Source organism: Orcinus orca, chromosome 8 (genome assembly GCF_937001465.1).
Source record: "Orcinus orca chromosome 8, mOrcOrc1.1, whole genome shotgun sequence".
Classification (NCBI taxonomy): Eukaryota; Metazoa; Chordata; class Mammalia; order Artiodactyla; family Delphinidae; genus Orcinus; species Orcinus orca.
In genome coordinates, this window is record NC_064566.1 from 52,472,204 (window position 1) to 52,499,812 (window position 27,609).

General features: G+C 39.9%; 1 protein-coding gene across 1 annotated transcript; it reads left to right on the plus strand.

Annotated features, from left to right (window-relative positions):
- Positions 1–33: 33 nt before the first annotated feature.
- On the plus strand, positions 34–24,316 carry SPCS2 (signal peptidase complex subunit 2). Its single transcript, XM_049713668.1, has 5 exons — positions 34–191; positions 11,991–12,074; positions 12,673–12,832; positions 17,406–17,541; positions 23,537–24,316. Exons 1-5 carry the CDS (start codon positions 78–80, stop codon positions 23,721–23,723), a joined length of 681 nt encoding a protein of 226 aa, XP_049569625.1. The 5' UTR covers positions 34–77; the 3' UTR covers positions 23,724–24,316.
- Positions 24,317–27,609: the final 3,293 nt, after the last annotated feature.

Below are 27,609 nucleotides of genomic sequence, written 5' to 3' on the forward strand. Positions count from 1 at the left end.
GCGGCACGTCACGCTGTCAGCTCCAGCCAATCGGCTTCGGACAAGTAGGAGGGGAGGGAGACGCAGAAGCAAGCAAGATGGCGGCGGCGGCTGCACAGGGAGGGAGAACTGGTGGTGGCGGAGGCAGTAGTGGGGCTGGAAGTGGTTCCAGCTGTGGGACAGGCAGTAGCCGCAGCGGCTTGCTGGACAAGGTGAGAAGTCGGTTCTTGGGGGCAGGCGAGGCCTGGGGACGCCCGGGAGGCGGCGAGCCCCCTTTCCCATCCTCGCCCCCCCTTCTGCGGCTTCCCAGGGGGAGTGCTCGTCGGGCCCACAGTGGGAACCCTACGGGCGCTTGTAGCCAGCTCCCTACACACCTCAAACCCGGGCTCTCTCCTCTTTAGGACTTCTTTACTTCTCGGAAGTGATCGGTCCTTAATGCCGGCCACTACAGCTTCTTAGGAATATTCGATTATTCTCACATTTCAGTGCAGCCATCGCTTTTTCCTTGGTGGTGCTGGGGGTCACTGTTGAATGTGCCCATTTCACCGACAGGGAATTGTGAATCCTGACTGAATGAAAGCCGCTGTTCGAAGTCAGTAGCCTCCAATCTCCCCATCACGACCGCCACACTTGCGTGCTGCTACATATTCCAGAGTGCTTTGGGCCTTTTGCTTACTGAAGTTTCTAGGCGTTTTACCTCGATACGCCGAATACTGAGCTTCGAGTATTGACTTCCCCTACGCGCTGACAGGAAACCTTTAAGATTTATCTTTTTTCCTCTCTCCTTCACCCTCCCCCTTCCTTCCCTTCCCCCTCCACGCCAAGTGCCCTAGGTGAATCGTATTCATGAGCTTGTTACCTGCTCAGGCTTACCTCTTCTTCCCCTCTACCCATCCAGTTGTGGTTTTTTGTTTTGTTTTTTGTTTGTTTCTGTTAATGTGGTCCTAACAACAAGGGTTTAAAAGAAAAGAAAAAAAGGCAGATTCTTTTCCTGGGTTGGCCCTTCTTGCCCTTTGCATAGCATCTCGAGAGAAACAGTTGCGTGTAGGTCTGGGTCCTAGTACTGGTTCTGCCTCTAATTAGCTGTGTGACCTTGAAATGTGCTTGTTCTCCCTGTGTTTTGTTTCCTCATCTGTAAAATGAGGGACTTAGCCTTAATGTACCCTAAGGTTCCTTCCAGTTCTCTCATTGTAGGGCCCTAAGCCAGTTTGATGAGAAATGTTAAGCATGGGGTCTTTAACATAGTAAATAGGATTGTTTACTTTAATTGAAAACAGCTTTCAGACTTCTCTGTGCTTAACACATGGTAGGTGCTTAAGAAATGAATACATGATCATATTGAGGGGCTTGGATCCAGATCTTTTTGCTTCTCTTTTTGGGTGTCATTGGTTTTGAATTACATGGTTCTCACACTCTTAACCCTTCTTAAGAGATAGGAACATGTTCTGGGAGTTGGGATGGTAAATCGCTCCAAGGTGTGTGAAAGTGTTGAGAATTGATGGTCATTTTCATACACAGATCCTGCCTTCCTGCTGGGTGAACACCTCACGGCCTATGTTTATTCTGTCCCATTGAGTGTTCTTGCTCTTTGCTCCACTTGGATCATCACCAGCAAACATTAAGCATGGACAGTCTGCTAAGGCAGTGATTACTGAAAAGTGTATGGCATCAGTGCGTTTTGGAAGAACCTGCGTTTGGGGGTCATAAGATTTGGGCTTTGACATAGATCTGCTAGTTTCAAACTGTATGAAGATTGGCAAGTCATTTAACCTCACCAAGCTTTCCTTTCTTCACCTGAAATATTAGGGTTTTGGGGAGAATCAAATGAGATGATATACGTTAATGATCTCTGTAACCTATAGTATCTAATACAGACGTGTAATGGCAGAGGAAAAGAATCAAGAATCCTACTGCCAGAGAGTACTCAGTATAGCTGAGTATAGGACATGGGGTACCCAAAATATTAAACATAAAACTATTTGGTATTCACATGTGTACTTTTTAGAGAAGTTAAAGTGAGAGAATGATTCCTGAGATCTAATTGATAAGGGGATGAGAGCCCTAGGGAAAGACCTCATGTTTGAGAGTGGAACTGGGACCTTATTTTGAGAGAGAGACAGAGACAGACAGCCTACCAGTTAAGAATGTCCTTGAACAAAGGTACACGGTGCCTGATGTTTCTCAGGTACTGTTGACTGACTGTTCTCTAAGACAGGGGTCCCCAACCCCCAGTTCCTGTTAGGAACCAGGCCGCACAGCAGGAGGTGAATGGGGTGCCAGCGAGCAAGGCTTCATCTGTCACTCCCCATCGCTCGCATTACGGCCTGAACCATCCCCGTCCACCCACCCCAGTCTGTGGAAGAATTGTCTTCCACAAAACTGGTCCCTGGTGCCAAAAAGGTTGGGCACTGCTGCTCTAAGAGACCTGTAATGACAAATAGGTAGAATCAGATGAAGAAGGGCATGGATTGCTTGAAGTAGAAGTAGGAAGGAAGCCTGTTGAAGGTTTTTGAGCCTAATATATAAAGTGGTTTTAGAAAAGTTATTCAAATAGTTCGGAGTGGTAGAAATTAGAAGTCTTCTAATAAGTCTTCTCATACCATACTAGTATATGGGGTTTAATATAAAAAGAAAGACAAGTTTGAGTTCTAGTGCAGCATGTTAAAAACTACATGGTCTTGGATAAGTTTGATATCACTGAACTTAAATGTCCTTATGTGTACATTGTGGATGCCCATACATATGGTAGGCTTGTTGTAAATATTAAGTCATAATATTGGTAAATGTTCTTTGTACAGGGCTATAAAAATAGAATGATAAGGTGAGGAGAACCCTAACTTGAGTAGCAGAGAGAGATAAAAGGCCTCAGAAAGGAGCACTTGGCAGAATTAACTAAGAAGTGAGGGGCCGAGGAGAGAGAAAATAAGTCAGGAGCTGTTTAGGTGCTTTTTCTTGGAGAACTTCATTTCAGCCTTACATTGAGGTGTTTTTCCTCTGAAGTCTCTGGCATTTATTGCACATGGGAATTCAGCTGTCACTTAATATGACATACTGTTTTATATTGTTCTACCAATTTGTCCAGTTTCCCATGAGACATTCTCTATAGTGATCAACACAGAATAAATACTTGGAGCATTGAATTTAGCAGAGAAAAAACTTCAGATCTGCCACCCCAGTCTTCAGAAACTGCCTTAGAGGATGATGCCTCTATTTGAAAACTGAGGGTACTGTGGAAGAGAAAATGGGGAAAAGATGTTACTCTCAGTGGAGCAGGAGCTGAATGAATAGAGAAGCTTTTGCTCTGTGGGAATGAGAGGCTGTTACCTTACAGTTTCTTTAATTTGATTTGTCTTGATTTTTTTGGAGGGTTTTTATTTTATTTCTTGCAGCTTTGGTTTTACTTGCCATGAAGAAATGTAATAAAGAGATGCAAATGTGCTTGTAGTTTTCCCTAAGCAGATGTGAGTTTCTGCTTCTATGAAACTGACTTTGAGAACAAAGCAATTTTAGTTTCCTGATCTTAAAGATAGGTATGCAAATATAACCTTCCAGCTTCCATCACAGAATAACTTAGATCATTGCAGTAAGTTATTTTTCCCAAAATACATCAAAGCATTTTGTTCTATGTAGCAGGCTATAAAAATTGTTTGCTTAATTTGTTTTGGCTATTAAAATTGACATGTGGCATTAAAACATGCTTTCCAGAACTATATCCAAATTCTTTTAACCTCATAGTTGGATTTCTGTCTCCTGGCTGGATTTTTTTTGGCTATTAAAATTGTTTTGGCTATTAAAATTGACATGTGGTATTAAACCATGCCTTCTAGAAGTTATATCCAAGCCCTTTTAACTTCATATGTGGATTTCTGTCTCCTGGCTGGATGGTTTTTGGCTATTAAAATTGTTTTGGCTATTAAAATTGACATGTGGTATTAAACCATGCTTTCTAGAAGTTATATCCAGGCCCTTTTAACTTCATACATGGATTTCTGTCTCCTGGCTGAACTGTCAACCTGATCTTAAAGTACCCCTTTTATACCTTAGTAGCTGAGAACATAGGTTCTGGAACCAGGCTGGCTGGCTGGCTTTGAATCCTTGCTCTGCCACTTAACAGATATATGTTCTTGGGCAAGTTAATAAATCTCTTTGTATCTCAGTTTCCTCATCTGTAAATTGGGGATAATAATAGTATTTACCTTAAAAAGTGGTTCCTGGCACATAGTAAGCACTCAGCAAAACATGTATAGCTGCCACTAACTAGCTTGTTACTCTGGATTTCAGCTTCCTTAGATAATATTTTTTATAACATACGAAGACTGTCTACATCAGACTTTCTTGGGGTTTTAGTAAAAAACAGAGATTTCTGGACCTCATCCCAGACCTGAATCAGATTCTCTGGGGGTGGGGCCTGGACAGCTGCATGTTTTCACACATAGCTGTTTATTTATTTATTTCCTCTACAGTTTAACAGGTTAAGAACTAAGGGGTTTTTTTCTTGTTTGGTTTTTAACTATTCTGCTTAATCAATAGTGATTTCTCGAAAATGTTTATAATGAAGAGACCTTGAAGTTCATGTGTTCAGCCTCCTCATTTTATAGACATGGACACATGGAGAGGGGAAGATGAAGCAACTTGTCCAAGAGCACACAGCGAGTTAGTTACAATTCCAGAACCTGGCTTCCCAGCTCTTAATCCAGTACTCTTACCTTACTTAGTACATTGCCTCTCATACTGGAGCAGACCATGTGCTAGCTAATGTAGTAGTGGAAAGAGCATCTGTTTTGAGGTTGGAAGACCTAGGCTGAAGCCTTGGCTTTGTCACCCACCAACGTGTGTCCTTAGACAGGTCTTATATACTCTTTTGCTCTCTTCGATGGGATCTTAGCTTGCCAGACTCGAACAGGGTAGTATGCCTGTACCCTAACCCAGCTCTGACAAAGAGGGTGAACAGTTTTATGGCAGTACTGTGATGTGTGTGTTTGTGTTTAAAGAAACAAGATGCAGGCTTTTAACACTGTTTTTGCAAACTAAACTTTAAAAGCATCTCAAAACTCATTATTTTTGACTTCATCAAAATTAAAAACCTTTTCGTGTCAAAGGACATTATCAAGAAAGTGGAAAGACAGTCCACAGCATGAGAGAAAATGTTTGCAAATCATATATCTGGTAAGGGTCTAGTATCTAAACTATATAAAGAACCTTACAACTCGATAATAAAAAGACAAACCAGTTTTTAAAAGAATAAAGGATGTTGGACTTCCCTGGTGGCGCCGTGTTTAAGAGTCTGCCTGCCAACGCAGGGGACATGGGTTCGATCCCTCCGGGAAAATCCCACATGACACAGAGCAACTAGGCCCATGCGTCACAACTACCAAGCCTGCGCTCTACAGCCCACGAGCCACGACTACTGAGCCCATGTACCACAACTACTGAAGCCTGCACTACTAGAGCCTGTGCTCCACAACAAGAGAAGCCACCACCATTAGAAGCCCACACACTGCAACAAAGAGTAGCATCCACTCACTGCAACTAGAGAAAGCCCGCATGCAGCGACGAAGACCCAGTGCAGCCAAAACTAAATAAATACTTAAATAACTTAAAAAAAAAAGAACCTGTTATTGCTTCCCCAACATTGATTTTAAAAAAAGCAAAAAAAAGGATAAAACATGTGAATAGATATTTCTCCATAGAAGATATGCAGATGGCCAGCAAGCACATGAAAAGATGCTCAACACCATTAGTTATTAGAGAATGCAAATCAAAACCACAATGAGATACCAGTCGTATGGCTATAATAAAATAAGAAAAATAACCATTATTGGTGAAGATGTGGAGATATTGGAACCCTCCTATATTTCTGATGGAATGTAAAATGATGAAAGTTAAGAAGAGTTACCATATGACTCAGCAGATCCCACTCCTAGTTATAAACTCAAGAGAATTGAAAATGTGTGTCTACACAAAAACTTGTACACATGATCATAGCAGCATTATTCACAATAGCCAAAGGGTGGAAGCAACCCATAAAAGTGTGGTATATCCATGCAGTAGAACATTATTTGGCCCTAAAAAGGAATGAAATACTGACACATGTTACAACATGGATGAACCTTGAAAATGTTATACTAAGTGAGAAAAGGCAGTCACAAAAGGCCACATATTATATGATTCCATAGATATGAAATGTCCACAATAGGCAGATCCATGCAAACAGAAAGTAGATTAGTGGTTGCCAAGGCTGGGGGTGGGGTGGTAGTAATTGGAGTGACTGCTTATGGGAATAGGGTCTCTTCTGGGGGGTGATGAAAATGTTCTGGAATTAGATGGTGATGATTGCACAACCTTGTGAGTATAATAAAAACCACTGAATTGTACATTTTAATTTATTTTTAAATTTTATTTATTTATTTTGGGCTGCGTTGGGTCTTCGTTGCTGCGTGGACTTTCTCTAGTTGCGGTGGGCGGGAGCTACTCTTTGTTGCAGTGTGCAGGCTTCTCATTGTGGTGGCTTCTCTTGTTGCAGAACACGGGCTCTAGGCGCGTGGGCTTCAGCAGTTGTGGTGCGTGGGCTTCAGCAGTTGTGGTGCACGGGCTTAGCTGCCCCGTGGCATGTGGGATCTTCCCGGACCAGGGCTCGAACCCATGTCCCCTGCATTGGCAGGCAGGTTCTTAACCACTGTGCCACCAGGGAAGGCCAGAATTGTACGTTTTTAAATGGTGAGTTTTATAGGTGAATTAGATCTCAATTTTAAAAACATTCTTTTTATTTTTACAGGGTTTATGGAGTAACCTTTAAAGCTTCAAACTATTATTTTTTTTAACTATTTACCACTATATACACAGTGGTATCAAAGATTTTAACAACCTCTATCAGCTCAAGTCCCTTCTTTAGCTGTTGCCTGCACCATCTCTCTGTTCTGACCTCCGTCTTGTCAAATCGTAGTGGTTTTTCTTATTACCTGGCCTTAAGTATTTGACTCATCGATCACTTCTTTCTTGAAATATTATCTTTATGTGGGCTCTAGAACACCACTTGCCCTGGTTTTCCTCTTTCTCCACTTATCTGTCTTTATTGTTGTTATTTTTTCTTCTGACTTGTATCAGCAAGCCCCTGGCCCTCTCCATGTACACTCATCCCAAGGAGATAAACAGTGTCATGGCTTAAATTCCATCTTTAAGTTGATGACTTCCACATTTATATTTACAACCTAGACCTCTCCTCTGAGCCCAGATTTATATGTCTAAATGCTTGCCATCTCCACTTTGATATCTGTTAGGTATGTTAGACTTAAGTAGCCAGATCCAGTCTACTTACCTCCAGTTACTCTGGCGTTGCCACTGATACTCATGTTCATAATTATCGTGTGGTCATTTCTAACTTCCAGCTTAACTCCAGTGATAACTGCAGCCAATAATAAGCCACTATTAAGCAAGTAATTTTCTTTGCAATATTTCTTGCCCATTTTTATAAAAAATAGATGGAAATTGAAGATTAAGTATGTTGCCAGGAGCTATAATATCTCTCTTTGAGATATCCTGGTATTTCTTAATCGGAATAAATTAGATGACAGTAAGCATTCTCAAGACAGACATCGTTTGCTCCCCAAATTGAACATTTTTTCCTTATTTTGAATTTACTGCTTTCTGATCTTTTGCCAAATGAGTGCATATGGGAGGTAGGGGTACATATTTCCAACTCAAATAGTATCTCAACTTCTGAGTCTGCCATCAGTTTTCATAATCTTATTTTGGTTTAGAAAATTCTGAAGTCAGTGTAACTGTAGAGCTTAAACATCTCAAACTCATCATATACAAATGGGTATTTCTTCTTTTTCCTCCTCTGTTTCTTCTCTTGGAAAACAATATGATAGCTCAGAGAGTTATCTAAGCCTGAATTCTAGTAGAATGGTCATCTCTATCTTCTCTCTTTGATGTTTCTTGTAACTAGTCTGATGTTAAGTCCTGCCAATTCTACCTCATAAATAATCCCCTTTCATCCCCTTGCTGCTGCTCTAATTCAGGCCCTGCATCTAAATCAGGCCCCATCTGATGTGTTTATCTCCATTGTTACTCCCCTCCAGACCATCTGCTAGGTTGCCACTAAAAATGACTTTTTAAAAAAACATAAGTTTGATTGTGTTGTTCACCTGCTTAAAATATTCTCCACTGCTTGTTTCAGAATAAGGTCCCAAGTCCCCTAGCCTAGTAAATAAGGCCATCTAGGATATGCTCCCTCCGTCATGTGCCTCATCTCCTACTACCTTCCCCCTTTGCAGCCTACATCCACTTTGTAAACTGAGAGAGACCAAAGAAGAGAGAAAAAAGGTTTATTAATTTTTCTTAGAGCCATGCTCAGTTCTTTTAAAATCAGAGCAGGGTCCTTCCATTGGCACAGCTCACTTCTGGTATCCTTCATCTCTTCAGTGTGAATTTGAGGAATCCTTTGAGTCTTACTGCCCAGTTGTCAAGCTAAGGAACTTTATGAAGCAATCCACGGAGGTCTTTATCACTGCATAACTTTACTTCTGTTTTCACTGCTGTTAAAATCTTTCTATTATTCAGATTTGCAGTGGAGAATAACTGAAGTGAGTCTTTGTAATGTTCTATCAAAGCCATCAAATGCATAATTTTTGTGTATAGTTCGTCATCCAGGTCTGGCATCAGTCAGTGTGCTGGTTTGATAAAGTGTTTTATGTTGATAGTGGCAGGGAAGTAATTTCTTTAAGATAGGACTTTTTGAACTGTATTTTCAGTCAAATAGCAGTTGGTTTTAACTGGAGAAAAATGGAAAATTCCAAATATTTTGTATCCTGCAGGTTTTGTTGGCATATTCAAGATTAAAATCTTTTTAAGATTTTTTTTGTTATTAACTATAACTTATTAGATAAGAATCAAGATACTTTGTATGGCTGTCACTTCAGCAGTCTATGTCCTTTTGTTTTTATGGCTAATAATTCCTTTCCTTATATTTTGTGGGAAGCAGTGTAGAATAATGAAAGAGCACAGGTTTTGAAATTATGAAAACTTGATTGAGTCCCAGCTTTACCACTTCCTAGCTTTCACCTTGGGCAAATTTCTTAAACCCTTAGTGTTATCTGTAAAAGGAGGATGCTAGTCAGTTTGGGCTGCTCTCACAAAAATACCATAGACTAGATAGCTTAAACGACCAAACTTTATTTCTCACAGTTTTGGAGGATGGGAGGTCTGAGATCAGGGTGCCAGAATGGTTGGGTCTAGTGACAGCCCTCTTAACTGGTTACAGACAACTTTCTTGTATCCTCACATGGTTAAAACAGAGTAAAAGCAGATTCTCTCATGTCTTTTTATCAGGGCACTAATCCCTTTCACGAAGGCTCTACCCTCATGACCTAATTACTTCCCAGAGGCACCACCTCCTAATACTGTCACATTGTGGTTTAGGATTTCAATTTACAAATTTGAGTGGTGGGAGGAGGGTGGAGATGATGGACAGGGGCTGGAATAGTAAACCAAGAAAAGAGTAAGTCATGGTACCTAAGAAAAGGGGGATTAGACCAAGAGAAGGTTAAGGGAACTCCCCGGGTCATAGTAAAGGGAGATTCCAGGATGACAGTTAATACAGCAGGACTGGAAAGAAATCCACCTAGATTGAAGCAGTCCAGAAGGCTCCAAGAGAGATTTCTCCAGGAAGATGAAATTCACAGAATGCTGAATATGATTGCAAATATTGAAAGGAGAGTTAAACAATTGAGGGAGAATTTGAGAATATATTGGTGAGAAATACCTTGTAGGATTAAAAACAGCAACAAAAACAATAGTAGCTCCAAGAAAAGCAAAAAGCTATGCAGGAAAGAAAAAGTAATCCTAATATACATGACTCATCTGTGAATAGCATTTATGGTCATATTGTAACCTCCAAATAATGATCTAGCAAAAACTAAGGTATAAGACCAAATCAATATTGATCTACTATAACTATATTAAAAAGATGGTGAGGGAGGAGCAGGAAAAATAAATGAGAAAGTGGCAGGGGATGAAGTGGTTAAATCTCATCTTTCATGGTGAAAAGTCAATAGATTTAATGCTGAGAACTGAAAATAATAATATAAACTTTTTTTTTCCCCCAGAGATGTGGATACCCAAAAAATCAGCCAAAGGAGTTGAAATTAGTGCCTGTCTCTGGAGAGTGGGAAATGACAATAGAAAGAGTCTTAAGGGGAGGGGAAGCAGGACTGCTATTTTTTTTTTATAACTTACAGAACTCTTTAAACCATGTATATATATGTATGATGTTGGTGCAAATAATAACTAAGTCAGTCAATACTTGTGATTGTTGATTGTGCTCAATATACACATATCTATAATACACAGGAGGGAATGCAGGGAAGAGGAATTGTGTGCAGAGTTACCACATCCTTACAAAAGGAAGGTAATTTGCACTTAGGGTTGAGGAAGAGAAGAGTGAGGAAAAGAAGATAGTCCTGAATAGCAATAGAGAGTACATGACCAGGATCGTACATTTTAGTTGATGGGCAGTTTTTGAGAATGATGGAAAATGTCCATTTTCCTGCCTTTTTTTCCAGATGTATCTCTGTACTACAGCAGAGATGCTATTTGCTTTGATATAGGCTAAGGTTTTTCATTTACACAGAATGGATGATGCTCCTATCTCTTCAGAAATCAATTATAAACTTTCTTGTTTATGTAATTCACTGGAAATGTTCCTGTGCCACTTACTGAAGATCCTTCTAGGTACCAGTGGAGTTAGAGCTGAGACTATTTTAGCACATGTTGTAATGGTTTCTTCTCTGTTTTATCCCCCAATATTGCCAAGAAGTTATCCTCTGAATTGTAGAGGCAAGTTTCTTTTCTGTGATGCACTGCAGGTAGTGATGGGTGGCTGGGTTTCTCTGAGAACATAATTTTTTTTTTTTTTTGGAACGAGCCAAAAAATTTTTAATGACTTTGATTCACAAATAATTCAAATTCTGTTATGGATTCTGGCTATACCAGTTCTTTCTTTTGCTTGCTATTGTCAAAATGGGATTTACTAAACTAAGTGTAAGCGAGCTATTTAGCTAGATAGCCTGTGAATTTCTTCTTGGTTCAATTTGTATTTTTTAAATTAAGTGTCATGTTTGATTTGTAGGCTGGCAGGCTATGAGAATCATCATTACAACATGCTTCCACCAGTAATTTTCTCAAAGAAAATTCTTGTTTTTTTGAGACATAAAGGGGAAAGCCTTGATTGAGTTTTAATCACTTGAGGTATGACTGTTTTAGTTCATGTTTTTTCCCCCAACAAACTTCACAGGATAGTTTTTCTTTTTTGTGTAATAGTATATACAATCACAAAATTAAGTTTGATGAATTATATTTCTACACTCCTTTAAAATCTTCTCACGTTTTACAGATGTTTGTTCCATCTTTATTTCTTGTATGCAGCATCTCTGAACTTGTTCTCAGTCAGAACAAAGTCATGTACCTAACTGGTGACAGGACTTAGTTCAAAATGTTCTTTCCAACAGACTACACTGGATTTGCTGTTTTCCTACAGTTAAGACATGCTGATAAAATATAAAAGTTGTTAGCAGACAAAAATGTATTAAAGGAGACCTTTGTCATTTTGTTAGCATCCGAAAGTTCATGGATGTATATTGTCTGGATTTTGTAGTCACAGAATGAAAGGATGAACAAGTGCAATTCCTTTCTATTCCCACATTTTTGTAAAATGGGGATGGGATATTTGAGTTCACACTATAGTCTCTGCAGCCTATGTAAGTGTTCTGGTTTTGGCCTTGTACATTTGACTTTCTAGCATGGAGACTGGCAACATCATACGAGTACCACCAGATTCTAGTGACCTAGTCTCCTTCAACTTCATTTTCAAGTGTTTTGTCTTCTGGCTGTCCAACATCAGAAGAGAGAATAAATGTTATATATACTTGAGAATGCTCTTAAGGAAGTAGTTCATTTTACTTTTAGTAAGATGCCATATCTCTTAACGCACAACTTATCTGTTTGATTTACAGTGGAAGATTGATGATAAGCCTGTAAAAATTGACAAATGGGATGGATCAGCTGTGAAAAATTCTTTGGATGATTCTGCCAAAAAGGTACTTTCTTTGGGGGTGGGGAGCGGGGAGTCTGTTACTATGTATACAGCTGATGGCACATCTCTTGCAGGGTTTTTTCCTTCTATGACTTAGAATGACTTTAGTTTTCAGTGTTAGGAATTGAGCCAGAAAGCATTTTCTAAAATCCTTACAGTGTATATAGGGGAACAGGTGTTAAAATATAATTGTTAGTTACCTCAAATTTCTCTTCAGAATCTCTAATTTTTGAATTCCAGAAAGCTGGTAGTCTATCATTTTTGAGGTTAATTAGCCTAGAGGCAAGAGGGTTGAGGGAATATAGGGCATTCAGCCATGATGGGTCATCTCTGTATTTTAAAAGGGAAAAGAAAAGTTTAGCTTCATTCTAGGGAGATGAGGATTTAAAAAAAAAAATGTATGAGAAGTTGATGAACTTTTTCTCTGGGATCTTTGTAAACAGGTTGAATATATTTTTGCTCAGAGTGGCAAAATTCTGATTGGAGATAACAACTTGATCATTTATATGATTAACATAACTTTCATCATGGAAATTAAGAATAAAAGCAGATACAAAGAGGGAGGTATTCCTATTAGCTTGCTTCCTTCTTCTTCTCACTAGGTACTTCTGGAAAAGTACAAGTATGTGGAGAATTTTGGTCTAATTGACGGTCGCCTCACCATCTGTACCATCTCCTGTTTCTTCGCCATAGTGGCTTTGATTTGGGATTATATGCACCCCTTTCCAGAGTCCAAACCTGTTTTGGCTTTGTGCGTTATATCATATCCTTTAAGCTCAGGTTTGTTTTCTACTGACAGTTTTTTAAAATCTCTACTGGTACTCTTCTCTGCTCCTTACAAAAAAACAAACTTTCATCTTGGGGCCTGCTCATGTTATGATTTAACATTATGAAATGTGAGCATCTGTAAATTTATGTCATAATTATCATTGATATTTTAGATTCAATACAGTTATTTTATCTTTAATTCTGTTTAGTTATTAATGTAGAGGTTATAATCCAAGTGTGGGCACCTAATAGGAAAACACATAGGAATAGTGAGACCCAGCTCTTCTCATTTCTAGCCTAGAACTTAACCCATTAGACCAGGTTGCTTCAAGCCACTCATGCCAGGGTATAGGTATACCTCACTTTATTGCACTTTGCTTTATTGTGCTTCATAGATAGCGCATTACTTTTTTTAAAAATTGAAGGTTTGTGGCAACCCTGTGTGTTGAGGAAGTCTGTTGGTGCCATTTTTCCAACAGCATTTGCTCACTTTGTATCTCTGTCACATTTTGGTAATGCTCACAATGTTTCAAACTTTTCCATGATCATTATATTTGTTATGTTTGTTATGTTTGTTATATTTGTTATTTATATTTGTTATTTGTTATGGTGATCTGTAATCAGTGATCATTGATTTTACTATTGTAATTGTTTTTTGAGGCACCACAAACCACACCCATGTAAGACAACTAACATTTTAATGGATAAATGTTGTGTGTGTTCTGACTGCTCCAGACCAGCCATCTCTCCATCTCTCCCTCCTCTGGGCCTTCCCTATTCCCTGAGTCACAGCAGTATTGAAATTAGGCCAGTTAATAACCCTTCAGTGGCTTCTGAGGGTTTAAGTGAAAGGAAGAGTTACATGTCTCTCACTTTAAATCAAAAGCTTAGAAATGATTAAGCTTAGTGAGGAAGGTGTGTTGAAAGCTGATATAGGCCAAAAGGTAGGACTCTTGTGCCGGTTACCCAAGTTGTGAATGCAAAGCAAAAGTTCTTGAAGGAAATTTAAAGTGCTACTCCAGTGAACACATGAATGACAAGAAAATGAAACAGCCTTAATCCTGATATGGAGAAAGTTTTAGTGGTCTGAATAGAAGATCAAGCCAGCTACAAGATTCCCTTAAGCCAAAGTCTAATCCAGAATAAGGTGCTAACTCTCTTCAATACCAAGAAGGCTGAGAGGTGAGGAAGCTGCAGAAGAAAAGTTTGAAGCTAACATGGGGTGGCTCATGAGGTTTAAGGGAAGAAGCCATCTCCATAACATAGAAGTACAAGGTGAAACAACAAGTGCTGATGTAGAAGCTGCAGCAAGTTATCCAGAAGATCTAACTAAGATAATTAATGAAGGTGCCTATATATACTAAACAACAGATTTTCAATGTAGGTAAAACAGCCTTATATTGAAAGAAGGTGCCATCTAGGACTTTCATAGCTAGAGAGAAGCTTCAAAGGACAGGCTGACTCACTTGTTAGAGGCTAATGCAGCTGGTGACTTTAAATGGAAGTCCTTGCTCATTTACTATTCTGAAAATCCTAGGGCCCTTAAGAATTATGTTGTATCTTCTCTGCCTGTGCTCTATAAATGGAACAACAAAGTCTGGGCGACAGCACACCTGGATGACAGCACATCTGCTTACAACATAGTTTACTGAATATTTTAAGTCCACTGCTGAGATCTACTACTCAGAAAAAGAGATTCCTTTCAAGATATTACTACTCATTGACAATGCACTTGGTCATCCAAGAGCTCTGATGGACATGTACACCAAGATTAATGTTGTTTTCATGCCTGCTACACAACATCCGTTTTGCAGCCCATGGATCAAGGAGTAATTTCAACTTCAGGTTTTATTATTTAAGAAATACATTTTGTAATGCTGTAGTGCCATAAATAGTGATTTCCTCTGATGGATCTGGGCAAAGTAAATTGAAACCTTCTGGAAAGGATTCACAATTCTAGATGCCATTAAGAACACTTGTGACTTATGGGAAGCAGACAAAATATCAAACGTTAACAGGAGTTTGGAAGAAGTTGATTCCATCCCTCATGGATGACTTTGAGGGGTTCATTACCTCAGTGGAGGAAGACACTGCAGATGTGGAAACAGCAAGAGAACTGGAATTGGAAGTGGAGCCTGAAGGTGTGCCTGAATTGCTGCAATCTCATGATCAAACTTTGACAGATGAGGAGTTGCTTCTTGTGGATGAGTAAAGAAAGTAGTTTCTTGAGCTGGAATCTACTTCTGGTGAAGATGTGAAGATTTCTGAAATGACAACAAAAGATTTAGAATATTACATTAACTTAGTTGATAAAGCAGCAGGGTTTGAGAGAAGATTGATTCTAATTTTGAAAGAAGTTCTGTGGGTGAAGTGCTATGAAATAGCACTGCATGCTACAGAGAAGTCGTTCATGAGAGGCAGAGTCAATGAATGCAGCAGACTTCATTGTCTTATTTTAAGAAACTGCCATGGCCACCCCAGCGCTCAGCAACCACCACCCTGCTCAGTCAGCAGCCATCTGAACATTGAGGCAAGACCCTCCACCAGCAAGAAGATTACTACTCGCTGAAGGCTCAGATGATGGTTAGCATTTTTTAGCAATAAAGTCTTTTTTAATTAAGGTGTGTACATTGGTTTTTTTAGACATAATGCTACTACACACTTAATAGACTACAGTATATGTAAACATAACTTTCATATGCCCTGGGAAACAAAATTTGTGTGATTCAGTTTATTTTGACACTCCTTTATTGTGGTGGTCTGGAACCAAACCCGCAATGTCTCCAAGGTATACCTGTTTTAGGAAAGGATCAGATTTTGGAGGTTCAGATCTGTGTCAGGTTTCCTTGAAGCTGAGGGGCTAGACTGGGAGTTACTGAGCATGAGGTATAGGTGTGGCTTGTGTAACAGCTAGAGAACCTGGGTTTGAAATTTCAAGTTGTTTTTGTGATAATTACTTTTTGGAGACTGTTTGAATGCTGCTTACTTATAAATATGAGTAATACACACTCAGAATTATTATAAAGATCAAATGAGAGATTTTATACTATATTTAGAATATAAAGTTAAATATGTTGATAGTTTTCTTGTGGTCCCCACTTCCTCCTCCCCAAGTCAATCTATACATACTGAACTTTTCTTTTTAACTTAAAAAATATATTGAATGTCTTTCCATATTAGTATATATAGGACTACCTCATTCTAAATAGCCACCTCGTGCTATTGCATGTCTGCTATGTACTGATACGTACTAGTTGTTGAAAACAGATCATTTTGGTAGGCAGTTTACTTTTCATAACAATCTTACAACCACCTGAAATATTTCTAAAAATTCCACTTTGGGGATTTTTCTTCAGAGGCAGTTAGAAAGCCATTGAATAAAGCAGGTCCTGACCAAAAGTGGTATTATCCAAATTGATCTCAGATTATAGTCACAGAATTTGCACCTTGACTGCTTACAGTATCAGATAAATCATCCCAGTATGAACTTTTTCACTATTAAGGCAGTTCAAAAGAATATGCCATAGGTTCTAGAGACAGTTCTCAAAAGAGTTCCAAAGATCTTTGAACAATGACAGCAATCTTATTATAATCATATGGCCTCCCAAGAGAACAGCCTTGATGGAATTTCATTTGTTTGATTATATTTGTTTAAAACAAAACGTGATCTTGCCATTTTTATAATCATGTCATTTTTATACGTAATAATAGTACCATTATAAATGTCTTCTGTGTGGTGTACACTAAAAATATATATACCATCACTAAATCTCATGACAATTCTAAAAAGTCAGTTCTATCCCCATTTTAGAGGTGACAGTATTAAGCCTTGGGATAAGGAGTAATTTGTCAAGGTTACATTGGTTAAAAGCCAGAGTTCAAATCTAGGACCACTTTACTCCAAAGCTCATACTTTGTACTATACTTTCCTGCCTGTCCCTTATATAAAATTTAAATGACACATGTACACAAAGCTCTTTTGCCAGTTTCTGGCACACAGGTACTCAAGTATGATAGTTAATACTGTCAAAAACTGAGTATAATAATAAGCCTACATGTATAGAGGAAGTAGTTGTCCTTCTCGTAAACTAAATTGTGGTAGTCGCCCAGCTAGCTCATTTGGTAGAGCATGAGACTCTTATAGTAAACTAATTTGAAGTCAGTTTTCCTCTTTTAATGACCCTTGAAATTGGTTGAGTGTGGTCAAGTCCACTGTGATTATTAGTTTTGTATTGTATGGAGAAATAAGCACAAGTCTTGACAAACTAGGTAATAGAGGATCTCTTTATATATGTTGTCCTTGAACAGAAAGATGAGAGCTGATTTATGCCCTGTACCTTTTTCCTTTCTTGTTGTTTGAGATGTTCTTTGCAGAACTAACCAGAGAGAGCCTTGCTTCTCTTGCATAAACATAAGGATGAAAATGAAATAGTTAGATTTTCAGTGTTTTTACAGCAAGACAAAACTGTCTTCTTTAGGCCTATCATTATGAAAGTTTTTGTAGCCCTTGCTTGTCAGTTTGTGTTATTTCTCTTTTGTGTGTATTTTCCCCTTAACTTGATCTGAACCTATTTTGTGATGATGGGGATCCTGACCATTTATACCTCATATAAGGAGAAGAGCATCTTTCTCGTGGCCCACAGGAAAGATCCCACAGGGATGGATCCTGATGATATTTGGCAGCTGTCGTCCAGTCTCAAAAGGTATGACTATCCTCACAGATTCTTAAATCCTGATGTTGGGTTTTCTCTGGGTGTTAGTCATTATCAACAGACTATTGTATACCTACTCTTTGCAGATCATAGTGCTAGTCATATAAAATGAAGAAAGGATTGTGAACTAGAAGGTTTTCCTTTGTATTGCACTTCTGAGATTCCATTATCACAGAAGTGCTCTGAGGATAAATTGTGGGAGAAAGTATGTTGGTGGAAGAATAAAGAATGATTTTCTTTTTCCTTGTGGCCAATAAACTGAGCCAGTTAGAAGAACTGTAAACTATATATGTATCTGTAAAGGCCAAAGGTATGAAGTCAGTTGTCTTTGAAGAACCCCATTAGCTTCTGTGTCTTCTGTCATCCTGACTGCAGTCTGTGCAATCAGGAATCTCTGAAACAATGCACTGGGCAACTCAGAGAAGCACAATTCAGTCAGCAATGGGTGTAACTTTGTGCAGCTGACACCTCAGGTCTTTCTAGGTATCTAGAACTGGGTTCCAGCTTGTCTCTTTCTAGCTGTGTGACTTTTCGTATATCAGGTAAACTATTTGAGCTTTAATAGAGTAAAAAATGATTTGTACAGTTTTTGTGAGGATGCCAACTGGTATATATAGTTGACTCTTGAACAACAGGGGTTTGAACTGCGTGGGTCCACTTATACATGGGCTTTTTTTTCCAATAGTAAATACTGAAGTACTGCACAGCCCATGGTTGGTTGAATCTGCAGATTCGGAACTGTGGATACAGAGGAACCACCTATATGGAGGAGTGACTATGAGTTACATACACATGGATATTCAACTGCGCAGAGCATCAGCACCCCTAACACCCTCTAACACCCTCCCCCTGCCCCCATAGTGTTCAAGGGTCAGCTGTATACCAACCATTATGAAAGATGGCATCTGTTGAGCATTTACTATATACTAGGTATTGTGCCAACTGCACCGTCTCATTTAAACCTTAGAACAACCCATTTTAAAGATAAGAACCCAGGTCCAAAGGGTTTAATGAATTATTCCAGGGTTATAGAGCCCAAAAGTGAATCTAGCCACATCTGAACTCATGCTCTCAGTCACTATCCTAAAAACACATGGTATAGTTCCTAGCACATAGTAGGCTCTCAAATTTTAAGTACAGTTACTCACATATATGAAGGTAAGTATAGCATCAACGCCAAACAGCCTCTCATTACCAGCTTGTGGAGATATCTGTAAGGAGGAGCAGACCTTCATTCTGATGTTGCACCTGAGTTCTTATCTCCTGGCAGGACTCATAGCTGCCATTTTGGTCTCAGCTGTCATAAATCTGCACCCTGTGCCAGGCCCCTAAAGCAGAGTTTCAGAATTCTAGACCCTAGCAACATCTTGATTTCATTATTTACATGCTGACTTAAGTATCTTTTAAACAGCTTTATTGAAATATAGTTCCTGTACCATATTTCACCTATTTAAAGTAGTTCAGTGGTTTCTAGTGTTTTTAAAGATGTCTACAACCATCACCACAGTCAACTTTTATTTATTTATTTAAGTTTTGGCTGCGTTGGGTCTTCGTTGCTGTGCACAGGGTTTTTCTAGTTGCAGAGAGTGGGGGCTACCCTACATTGCGGTGCGCAGGCTTCTCACTGAGGTGTCTACTCTTATTGCTGAGCACTGGCTCTAGGCGCACAAGCTTCAGTAGTTGTGGCACGCAGGCTCCAGAGCGCAGGCTCAGTAGCTGTGGCACACGGGCTTAGTTGCTCTGCAGCACGTGGGATCTTCCCGGGCCAGGGCTCGAACCTGTGTCCCCTGCATTGGCAGGCGGATTCTTAACCAGTGCTCCATCAGGGAAGTCCCCTACAGTCAACTTTAGAGCATTTTTATCCTCTCCAAAAGAAACTCTGTACCCTTTAACAATCATCTCCCTATCCCCTCATTCTCCCAACCTGAAGTAACCACTAGTCTACTCTGTACATTTCCCTGTTCTGTTTATTTCATATGAATGGAATCACGTGTAATATGTGATCTTTTGTAACTGGCTTCTTTCACTTAGCATAATGTTTTCAAGGTTCAGGCATGTTATCAATATTTCATTCCTTTTTATGCCAAATAATATTCCATTGCATGGATATACCACATTTTGTTTATCCGTTTATTAGTTGAGGGACCTTTGAGTCATTTCCACCTTTTGGCCTTTAAGAATAATGCTGCTGTGAACATTCATGTACAAGTTTTTGTGTGGACAAATTCTCGTATAATATACCTAGGAGAGGAATTGCTGTATCATATGGTAACTCTTTTTAATTGCTTGAGGAACTGCCATACTGTTTTCCAAAACAACTGCACCATTTTACAATTCTTCTAGCAGTATATGAGGGTTCTGATTTTTTTCACATTCACTGCTGACTTTTACCAACTGCCACATTGTTGGTGCCTGTAGAAAGGAAATATGCCACCTCTGTTCCTTCTTGCTGTAGTGAAATACAGGCTCACTCCTCTTTCCTTAGAGGTGGCTCCTGGCTCATTGGCACTCTCTTTAACATAACTCCTTTCAGAAGGCTTGATTGATGATTTCAGTATCCAAGTAGATGATTACTCCAGTACTCTGGCCTCTTAGTTTTACTTCCTCTCCTCTGATTATCTTGTTTTCTGCCATGTCTTAAATACTTATTTCCCTGGACATACCCTAGATCTTGCTATTACTGATAACTAATTACCTTCAATAACTTCATTTTTAAGTATCCCACTCTTTGACCATTGCTTTATATTTTTCTAGTTTATCTCCTTCTTGTTCTCTTGTCCCAGCAGTTCTTCAGCCCCAGTGGCATCCATAATCCATTGAGCCTACCACCTTTGCCCTGGTCCTCTTCTCTTCATTGTCTCACTTCCTCCTTACCTAGCTTAGATTCCGTGGCATTTCTGTAGTGCAGTTACTCTCTCACTGTCCTAGAGGATCTTTCATACCTTCTTCTCTATCCTCAAACCTCTTGCCCTCCTCCCCCACTTCACTCTCAGCTTCTTTTGTTTCTGGGAAGATAGCAGCAGTCAGAATTCTCCCATCATTATCCACTCACAGTGCTCATCATACTCTACCTTCTTTCTCAGTTCCTGTCTGAAGCCTCTTCTCTATTTGTCCACTAGATTCTATCCCTTCTCATTTACTTGATGTTTCCCTCTCTGCTTGGTTATTCTTTCTGGCATACAAATATGTTGTAATTTCTCCCACCTGAAAAGTTGTTTTTCTTTTCACACATTCTCCTCACATGGTCTTCTCATTTCTCTGCTCCCCTTTTTTCTTCTCCCATCATCTCTTGGATTTGCATATCTTCACTTCTCTTTCCTCATTGTATTTGACCTGTCAGCAGCATTTGAACAGTGGATCACTCTCTCCTTGTTAAATTTTTTTTTTAAAGTAGGCTTGTAGGATACTGTAATCTTCTAATTTTCTTCTTACCTTAGTCTCTGTTCCTTAGAGTCCTGTGTGATTCTTCATTATCCCGTCTCTGAATTTGAAATGCCACTAGTGCTCATTCCTAGCAGCTCTTCTCTATCTGTATTCACTTACTATGTGTAATCTTATCCAGACTTTCAGGACTTTAAATACCTTCTATAATGATGAAGATCTCTAAATCTGTATTTTCATCCTAGACCTTCTCCAAACTCCAGCTATGTCCCAGATTTCTGTTTGACATTAGATCCTAATAAGCGTCTCAAAATTAACATATCCAAAACCTAACTCTGCTATCCCTTACCTAAACCTGCTTTTCCCCATCTAAATAGATGGCAGCTCCATCCTTCTAGTGACTCAGGCCAGAACTCTGGAATCATTTTGACTCCTTTATCTCAATCCTTTGAATAGGTTGTCAGCAAATTCTGTCAGCTCTACCTTCTAATTATATTCATTCTAACCACTTAGTATCTCCACTGCAGCCATCATCTCTCAATTAGGTTACTGTAATAATGTCCTAATGGACCTCTGCAGCTGCTCTCCCTGCCCACAGTCTCTTTCCAGTACAGTGGGCAGAATGATCCTTTTAAAACATCAGGCAGATCAACTCAATCCTCAGCGCAAAATCCTCTCACATAAAGACTGAAATCCTAAGCATAGCTTAGAAGTCCATGCTTATCTATTCTCTGCAGCCCCACACCCATGGACACACACTCCGCATCTCCTGTGGCTTTTATCCTGTCCCTCTCCATTCTGTTTGCATTGGCCTCCTTTCTGTTCTTCAGACATTCTGGGCACGTGCTTACCTCAGGGCCTTTGCATTTAGTGTGTCCTCTGCCTGGAATATTCTTTTTCCAGATAGCTTGTTCTCTTACCTCTTTAGGCTCTGCTCAAACATCTGCTTAGTGAAGACTTTCCATATTTAAAAGAATATCATAATTTTTATTTTATTGTTCCCTCACACAGCAAGATAAAAGTCTCAAAAGACACATTTGTCTGTTGTGTTCACTGATGTATATCCTTAGCATCCAAAACTGCCTGATATATATGGTTAGTCCTGAATAAATATTTGTTGAATTAATGAGTAACTTTTTAAAAATGCATTAGATCGTGTCCTGCCATCAGAGCCATGGAACTGAGCTCAAAAGTCCAAAAATTACTGTGATATCAGTTAGCAGCAGTTGATCAGAGCTTGAGAAAAATTTTTGAGGTGTTGAAAATATTCAAGGACCTTTACTCCTAGCTATCCAGGTTGGAAGTAACTGGCTAGACAACAATTTATTGAGCTGTGATTTTTTTGAGCACTGGTTAATGATAGGCACTGTTATAACCATAACAGTGATCCTGAAAAATAGGTGGTGCTTTTCCTGTTTTAAACATGCAGAAAAAAGCAGAGGCTCAAGCCTCTGCTTCCTCTAAAGATAATACCAGCCTGACAGTCCACCAAATATGCCCTAATTAAATGGAGACAGAAACAGGTGCAATTGCGGGGAGAAATGTCAGCCTGCCAGGGGTTGATGTTATAAACCCTCTTGAATAAGTAGAGATAGTAAAAGCCTTCAAGATACCTTAAGGTGTAGCTAAGGGATCTCTGGAGTTCATGTAGTAAAAGATATCCCTGACCTGGTAGAACCTGGAACTAGATTGATTACAGGGAACAAGGACTGAGCAGCCTGGAATTGGGGAACATCTGTGAAAACAAGGGTTCTTCATTTATCAATAAAAATTTGATTGCCCAACAAACTCCAAGCTAAGAATAGAAAATAAGACAAAATCCTTGCCCTCAAGAATCCCTGAGACAGGGACTTCCCTGGTGGTCCAGTGGTTAAGACTCCATGTTCCCGATGTAGGGGGTACAGGTTCGATCCCTGGTCAGGGAAGATCTCGCATGCTGCATGGTGCAGCCAAAAAATTTAAAAAATAAATTTCACAAGTGATACGTGAAAATTAAAAAAAAAGAAGAATCCCTGAGACTAGTGAAGAACAAAAATACGTAATTATCATTTCAATAGGTAATTTCACTGACAGCATAGGAGCCTGTCATTAGACCTAGCAGATGATAGGCACTGAGTAATTGGGTTGACTATTAATTGACGGTGCATGGATGACAAAGGCAAGACATCTAACCCAGTTTGGGAAGGTTTTCCCAGAAAAGTTCATGCCCACGTATGAACTTAACAAATGGGAACGTTTGTTACAGACAAATTAGTCTCACTAATGAGTGAGACTGGAGAAAAGTGTCTACTAGGAGTACTCTTCTAGCATAACAACGAAGCAAAGCCCAGCAGTGAGAGAAGATGGTCCGTGTGGTTTAACAATCTATGACAAGGTAAAGGAGGCACATAGTAATTAAATCAGGGAAGACATGGCAACGCCTATGAACCAGAACTTCTATCCTGAAGGTGCCCTGGAATTTTTTTTTTTTTTCTGGAAAGGATAATGTTGTATGTTCCCTATATCACTGGTAGCCAGCTCAGCCCTATTTTTCAAAAACACTTGGTGCTCTGTTGTTACTGGCTGAATGTCTGTGTTTGGTTTTCGATTTGTTATCTTTGCTTAGGTTCGATGACAAATACACTCTGAAGCTGACCTTCATCAGTGGAAGAACAAAGCAGCAACGGGAAGCCGAGTTCACCAAATCCATTGCTAAATTTTTTGACCACAGCGGGACCCTGGTCATGGATGCATATGAGCCTGAGATATCCAGGCTTCATGACAGTCTTGCCACAGAAAGAAAAATAAAATAGCCACTTCTAAAAGCAGCCATCTTTTGGCTGGATCATGCTGAATTGAGGGGTGAGGGAGAAAGAAACAGAACTTAATATGGATAAAGTAAGAAATGTAAAAAATGTCAGTTTTGTCTTGAAATTTTAGTCCATTCTGTATAAATAGAATTTTCTAGCTCAGATATGAGAAGTTGTAGCTCTGATATCTAGCTGTAGCCTCTTTGGTCTGCTGATTGCATTGTTTTGATTTGCTTTTCTGGAAAAGCATTTTTGCTAAAAACCATACAGACTTCCTCCTTCATACCTAGCAGTACTTTATATAGTATAGCTTTGTGCCATGCAGCATTTGAAGACTCAGTTTTTTAAATTGTTAACCTGTTGCTGACTTTACTGTGTTAATTCCCATTTCAAGAGCTGTTTCCCTTAATTCAGGATACAACTTCTTGTGTATGAGTTTTCCTTCACACACCATTTTTGTGGGTGTGTATATATCTGACTTGGGGAGAATTGGGGAAAAAAACCCACAGCTTTTTAATTTGTTTAAAAGAGACTTTCTGCCTGTTACATTTTGTGCTCTTAACCAATTAAAGAAGCCAATGGCATTTTTAGTTTTATTTTGTCTGTTTTCCACTAGTATATCCCTGTTGCTTTGTTTGTGCCCTTTATCAACTGCCATTTTCTAAAATTTTTTTCAATAAAAGGAAAGAAGATGTGAAAAAATGGAGTCATAGTCTTGATGGAAGGAACAGAGCAGCACATGTTAACAGTCTTACTGCTATAGGTTCCTTTTGTTTCTAGGCTGTTTCACTGGTCAGAGGCCCTTGAGAACCTGTAGGTGAAGAACTGCTAGCTTTCCCGTGATAACAGTAATGACACTCAGTATTAATTTGTGCCAGGTAGTGTTCCAGGTACTTTACATGTATTAACTCACTAGTGCTCACAACTGTCCCAAGAAAGTAGGTACTGATATTATCTCCGTTTTATAGATGAGGAAACAGAGGCACAAAAATTGAATAATTTGTCACACGGCTAACGTTAGAGCTGGGATTTGAACCTGTTGTGTCTGGCTCCAGAGTTGTGAGCAGCACCGTTTCTAGTATTTTCCCACTATGGTCAGAGAAGAACTGGGCAGTTGCCCAGATCCTGTGACCTATAGGAATATTGTCCCTCTAGTCTTACATAAATACAATTCCAGCTGAGCCTGGTACCTAAAACTATAATCAGCTTATAAGAAATCCCAGTTATCACATTTTCCTCTTTGACTTGGGAACGTTGCCCTATTTAGCACCACGCAGTAGGGGACTGTAGAACATCACTAGACAGGGAGTTGAAGCCTTGGATTCTATACTCTGTTTCCATATACCTTGGGTAGGCCGTGTAATTCTTTGAGCTTCTAGTTTCCTCTCCCCCTCCCCCCCGCCCCCAGGTGAAAATTCTATTCTGTCAGCTACTTGAAGCTTTTGAAAGTGTAATCAGATAATCGTATTCTTACAGTGAAGAAGTTACTGTTAGACACAGGGGCCCCAAAGCTCATGGATATAGACAGGGAATAACCCTCTCCATGATGACTCCTTGGAATTCTTTCACATCAGTTATATCATTTTCTTTACATATATAAACATGTATTTTATATTTTTTTATGAAAATTGAATTATGTTGAAATATGTTGTTTTTTTTTTAACTTAATATTTCTTAGGTACGTTCCCTGTCAGTATACATAAGTCAAATGCATTTTTTTTTTTTTGCGGTACGCGGGCCTCTCACTGTTGTGGCCTCTCCTGTTGCGGAGCACAGGCTCAGCGGCCATGGCTCACGGGCCCAGCTGCTCTGCGGCATGTGGGATTTTCCCGGACCGGGGCACGAACCTGCGTCCCCTGCATTGGCAGGCGGACTCTAAACCACTGCGCCACCAGGGAAGCCCTAAAACATTTCTGATTACAAAGAATATGAATGCTATAATCCCTTAAATCTGCCCATAAACCCCACTTTGAGATTTCTTAGGCTGCATGGCTATCGTAAGGTTTCTCCCTGACCAGTTGAGGCGGTATCCATTTGATAAAGAAAGAAGTGGGTTAGTAGCCCAGCCATGCGGTCATCCTGCGTGCACCCCAGCCCACCCACCTACCCAATTGTGGTATTCTAGGATAGTTTCCTATAGTTTCAAGTGATAGTTCATCACTTGAACAGGCTCAAGCCTCAGCATGGTGCAATTTGGGAGGCTGCAGAGCACCTCTAGCCGGCTTTTGACACGTGCATCAACTGAGTGGTCACTCCAGCCAGTTTTGAATGTCGCTGGGCTGTTCTTTACTCTCTTTAGTAGGTCTGTAGCACCCTTCCACCAGGAAACTGACATCCATCACATTTTCCTCTTGACTCTCAACTCCTCACACTTGCCGAGGAAGAACTTAGGTCTTCCAAGTATTTAAGACTGCTGAGGAGAGTGGGGAAAGACAGCTGTGTTTTTCATTATTTGTAAATTTGAGCTGCTAATGTTTATTTGACAATTGGTGCTGTATGTATTTTTAGAAACAATCTTTTTGCTTCAGAACAACCTTAGGGAATGGAAGAAAATGCAAAAGGTCCTTTGAATACACACAAGTTGTATTTTTCTCTAGGTCCAAGTTCCCACTCAATTTAGAGCTTTCTCTCACCAACTCTGTCATATTACCACTCCTGGCTAGATACCCCTTCCCAAACTTTGTCTCCCTGATGGAAGTTACCTGGGGAAACTGCTAATACCACAATATTTTTTGTAAAATATCTTGTCCCCACTGACAGCCTCTAATGTTATTAAATAGAATATTCGTAACAATCCAGCCTGAAAGCACATGTGCTCAGGTGACTCCTCTGATATCCACAATTATTCAAGAATAATTGATGAGGATAATTAACCTCTTTTTATGCCATGGATCTTTTATGACAGTCTGGTGTTGTCTATGACCCCCTTCTCAGAATAATGTTTTAAATATATTATTGCCTGCTAATGAGGATTAGGGAGGTGGTTGTAGGCTCTTAGTACTGGGAAGTAGGTTCAAAGACAATTGCTCGGAAGGTGTGCTGCTTGGTGCTCACTTTCCCCTGAACAGGAGGACTTCCTGACTAATCTGGCAGTCACCTTCGGCTTTGCCCCATCATAACTACTGACACTAATATTCATCCCTGGTGGGCAGCAGATTCCTCTTCCTTTCAGACAGCAGTTACAGAGACACACACCTACACGAGCATGAAAGGAAGGAAGTTCCCTGCTTCTGTGAACAGAAACCAGGTGAATTGTTAGAACTTTGGCTGGTTTGCTTGGGTGAGGAGGGATGGCAGCTGTTAGATTGTCTGGCAGCCAGCCCCCTCCTGCAGTTTATCGTGCCAACCTTAGATCCAGCCAGAGACAACAGTAAAGGTCTCAGAATTTTTTGCAGTGGGTCTTGGCTGCTGTAAGGGAGCTTTGGCTCTTTGGGGGAGATTTCCCTGTGACTGACAAACTCCTCTGGGAAACTGCTGATTAGTATTGAATAGTATTCAGTATCAGTATTCAGGCTCTTAGTGCCCTGGATCTGGTTTATAATGCTGTCAAAGGTGACCCACTGGAGAATGAGAAAGTGCTGGGAGAGGCAATCTGCCATGAGCCCTAAGCATCCCTGCACGTTCTTGCTTCATATGAATGCAAGACCCTGACCACTCTTTTCCTGGGCTGTATCTCAGTGTTCTGTTGATAGTGAGCCATCTTGAGAGAGGAGGTAATGTCTCTTCCCTGGGAGCAAGTTTGCCCACTGTTCACTATAGGTGTTGACTCCCCCGAGCTCAGGGTTCTTTTCCCATGACACAACCCACTGCACGTGTAGGCATCCATCAAGGCCTATCTGCGTCACTTTTGCTGGGGCGGGGGGTAGGGGGAACTGGCATTGCTGCTTGC

Coding starts and splice junctions, on each gene's coding strand:
- SPCS2 (XM_049713668.1), top strand. CDS start 78: ATGGCGGCGGCGGCTGCACAGGGAGGGAGAACTGGTGGTGGCGGAGGC. Junction 192..11,990: donor GCAGCGGCTTGCTGGACAAG/GTGAGAAGTCGG, acceptor TTTGATTTACAG/TGGAAGATTGATGATAAGCC. Junction 17,542..23,536: donor CTGTCGTCCAGTCTCAAAAG/GTATGACTATCC, acceptor ATCTTTGCTTAG/GTTCGATGACAAATACACTC.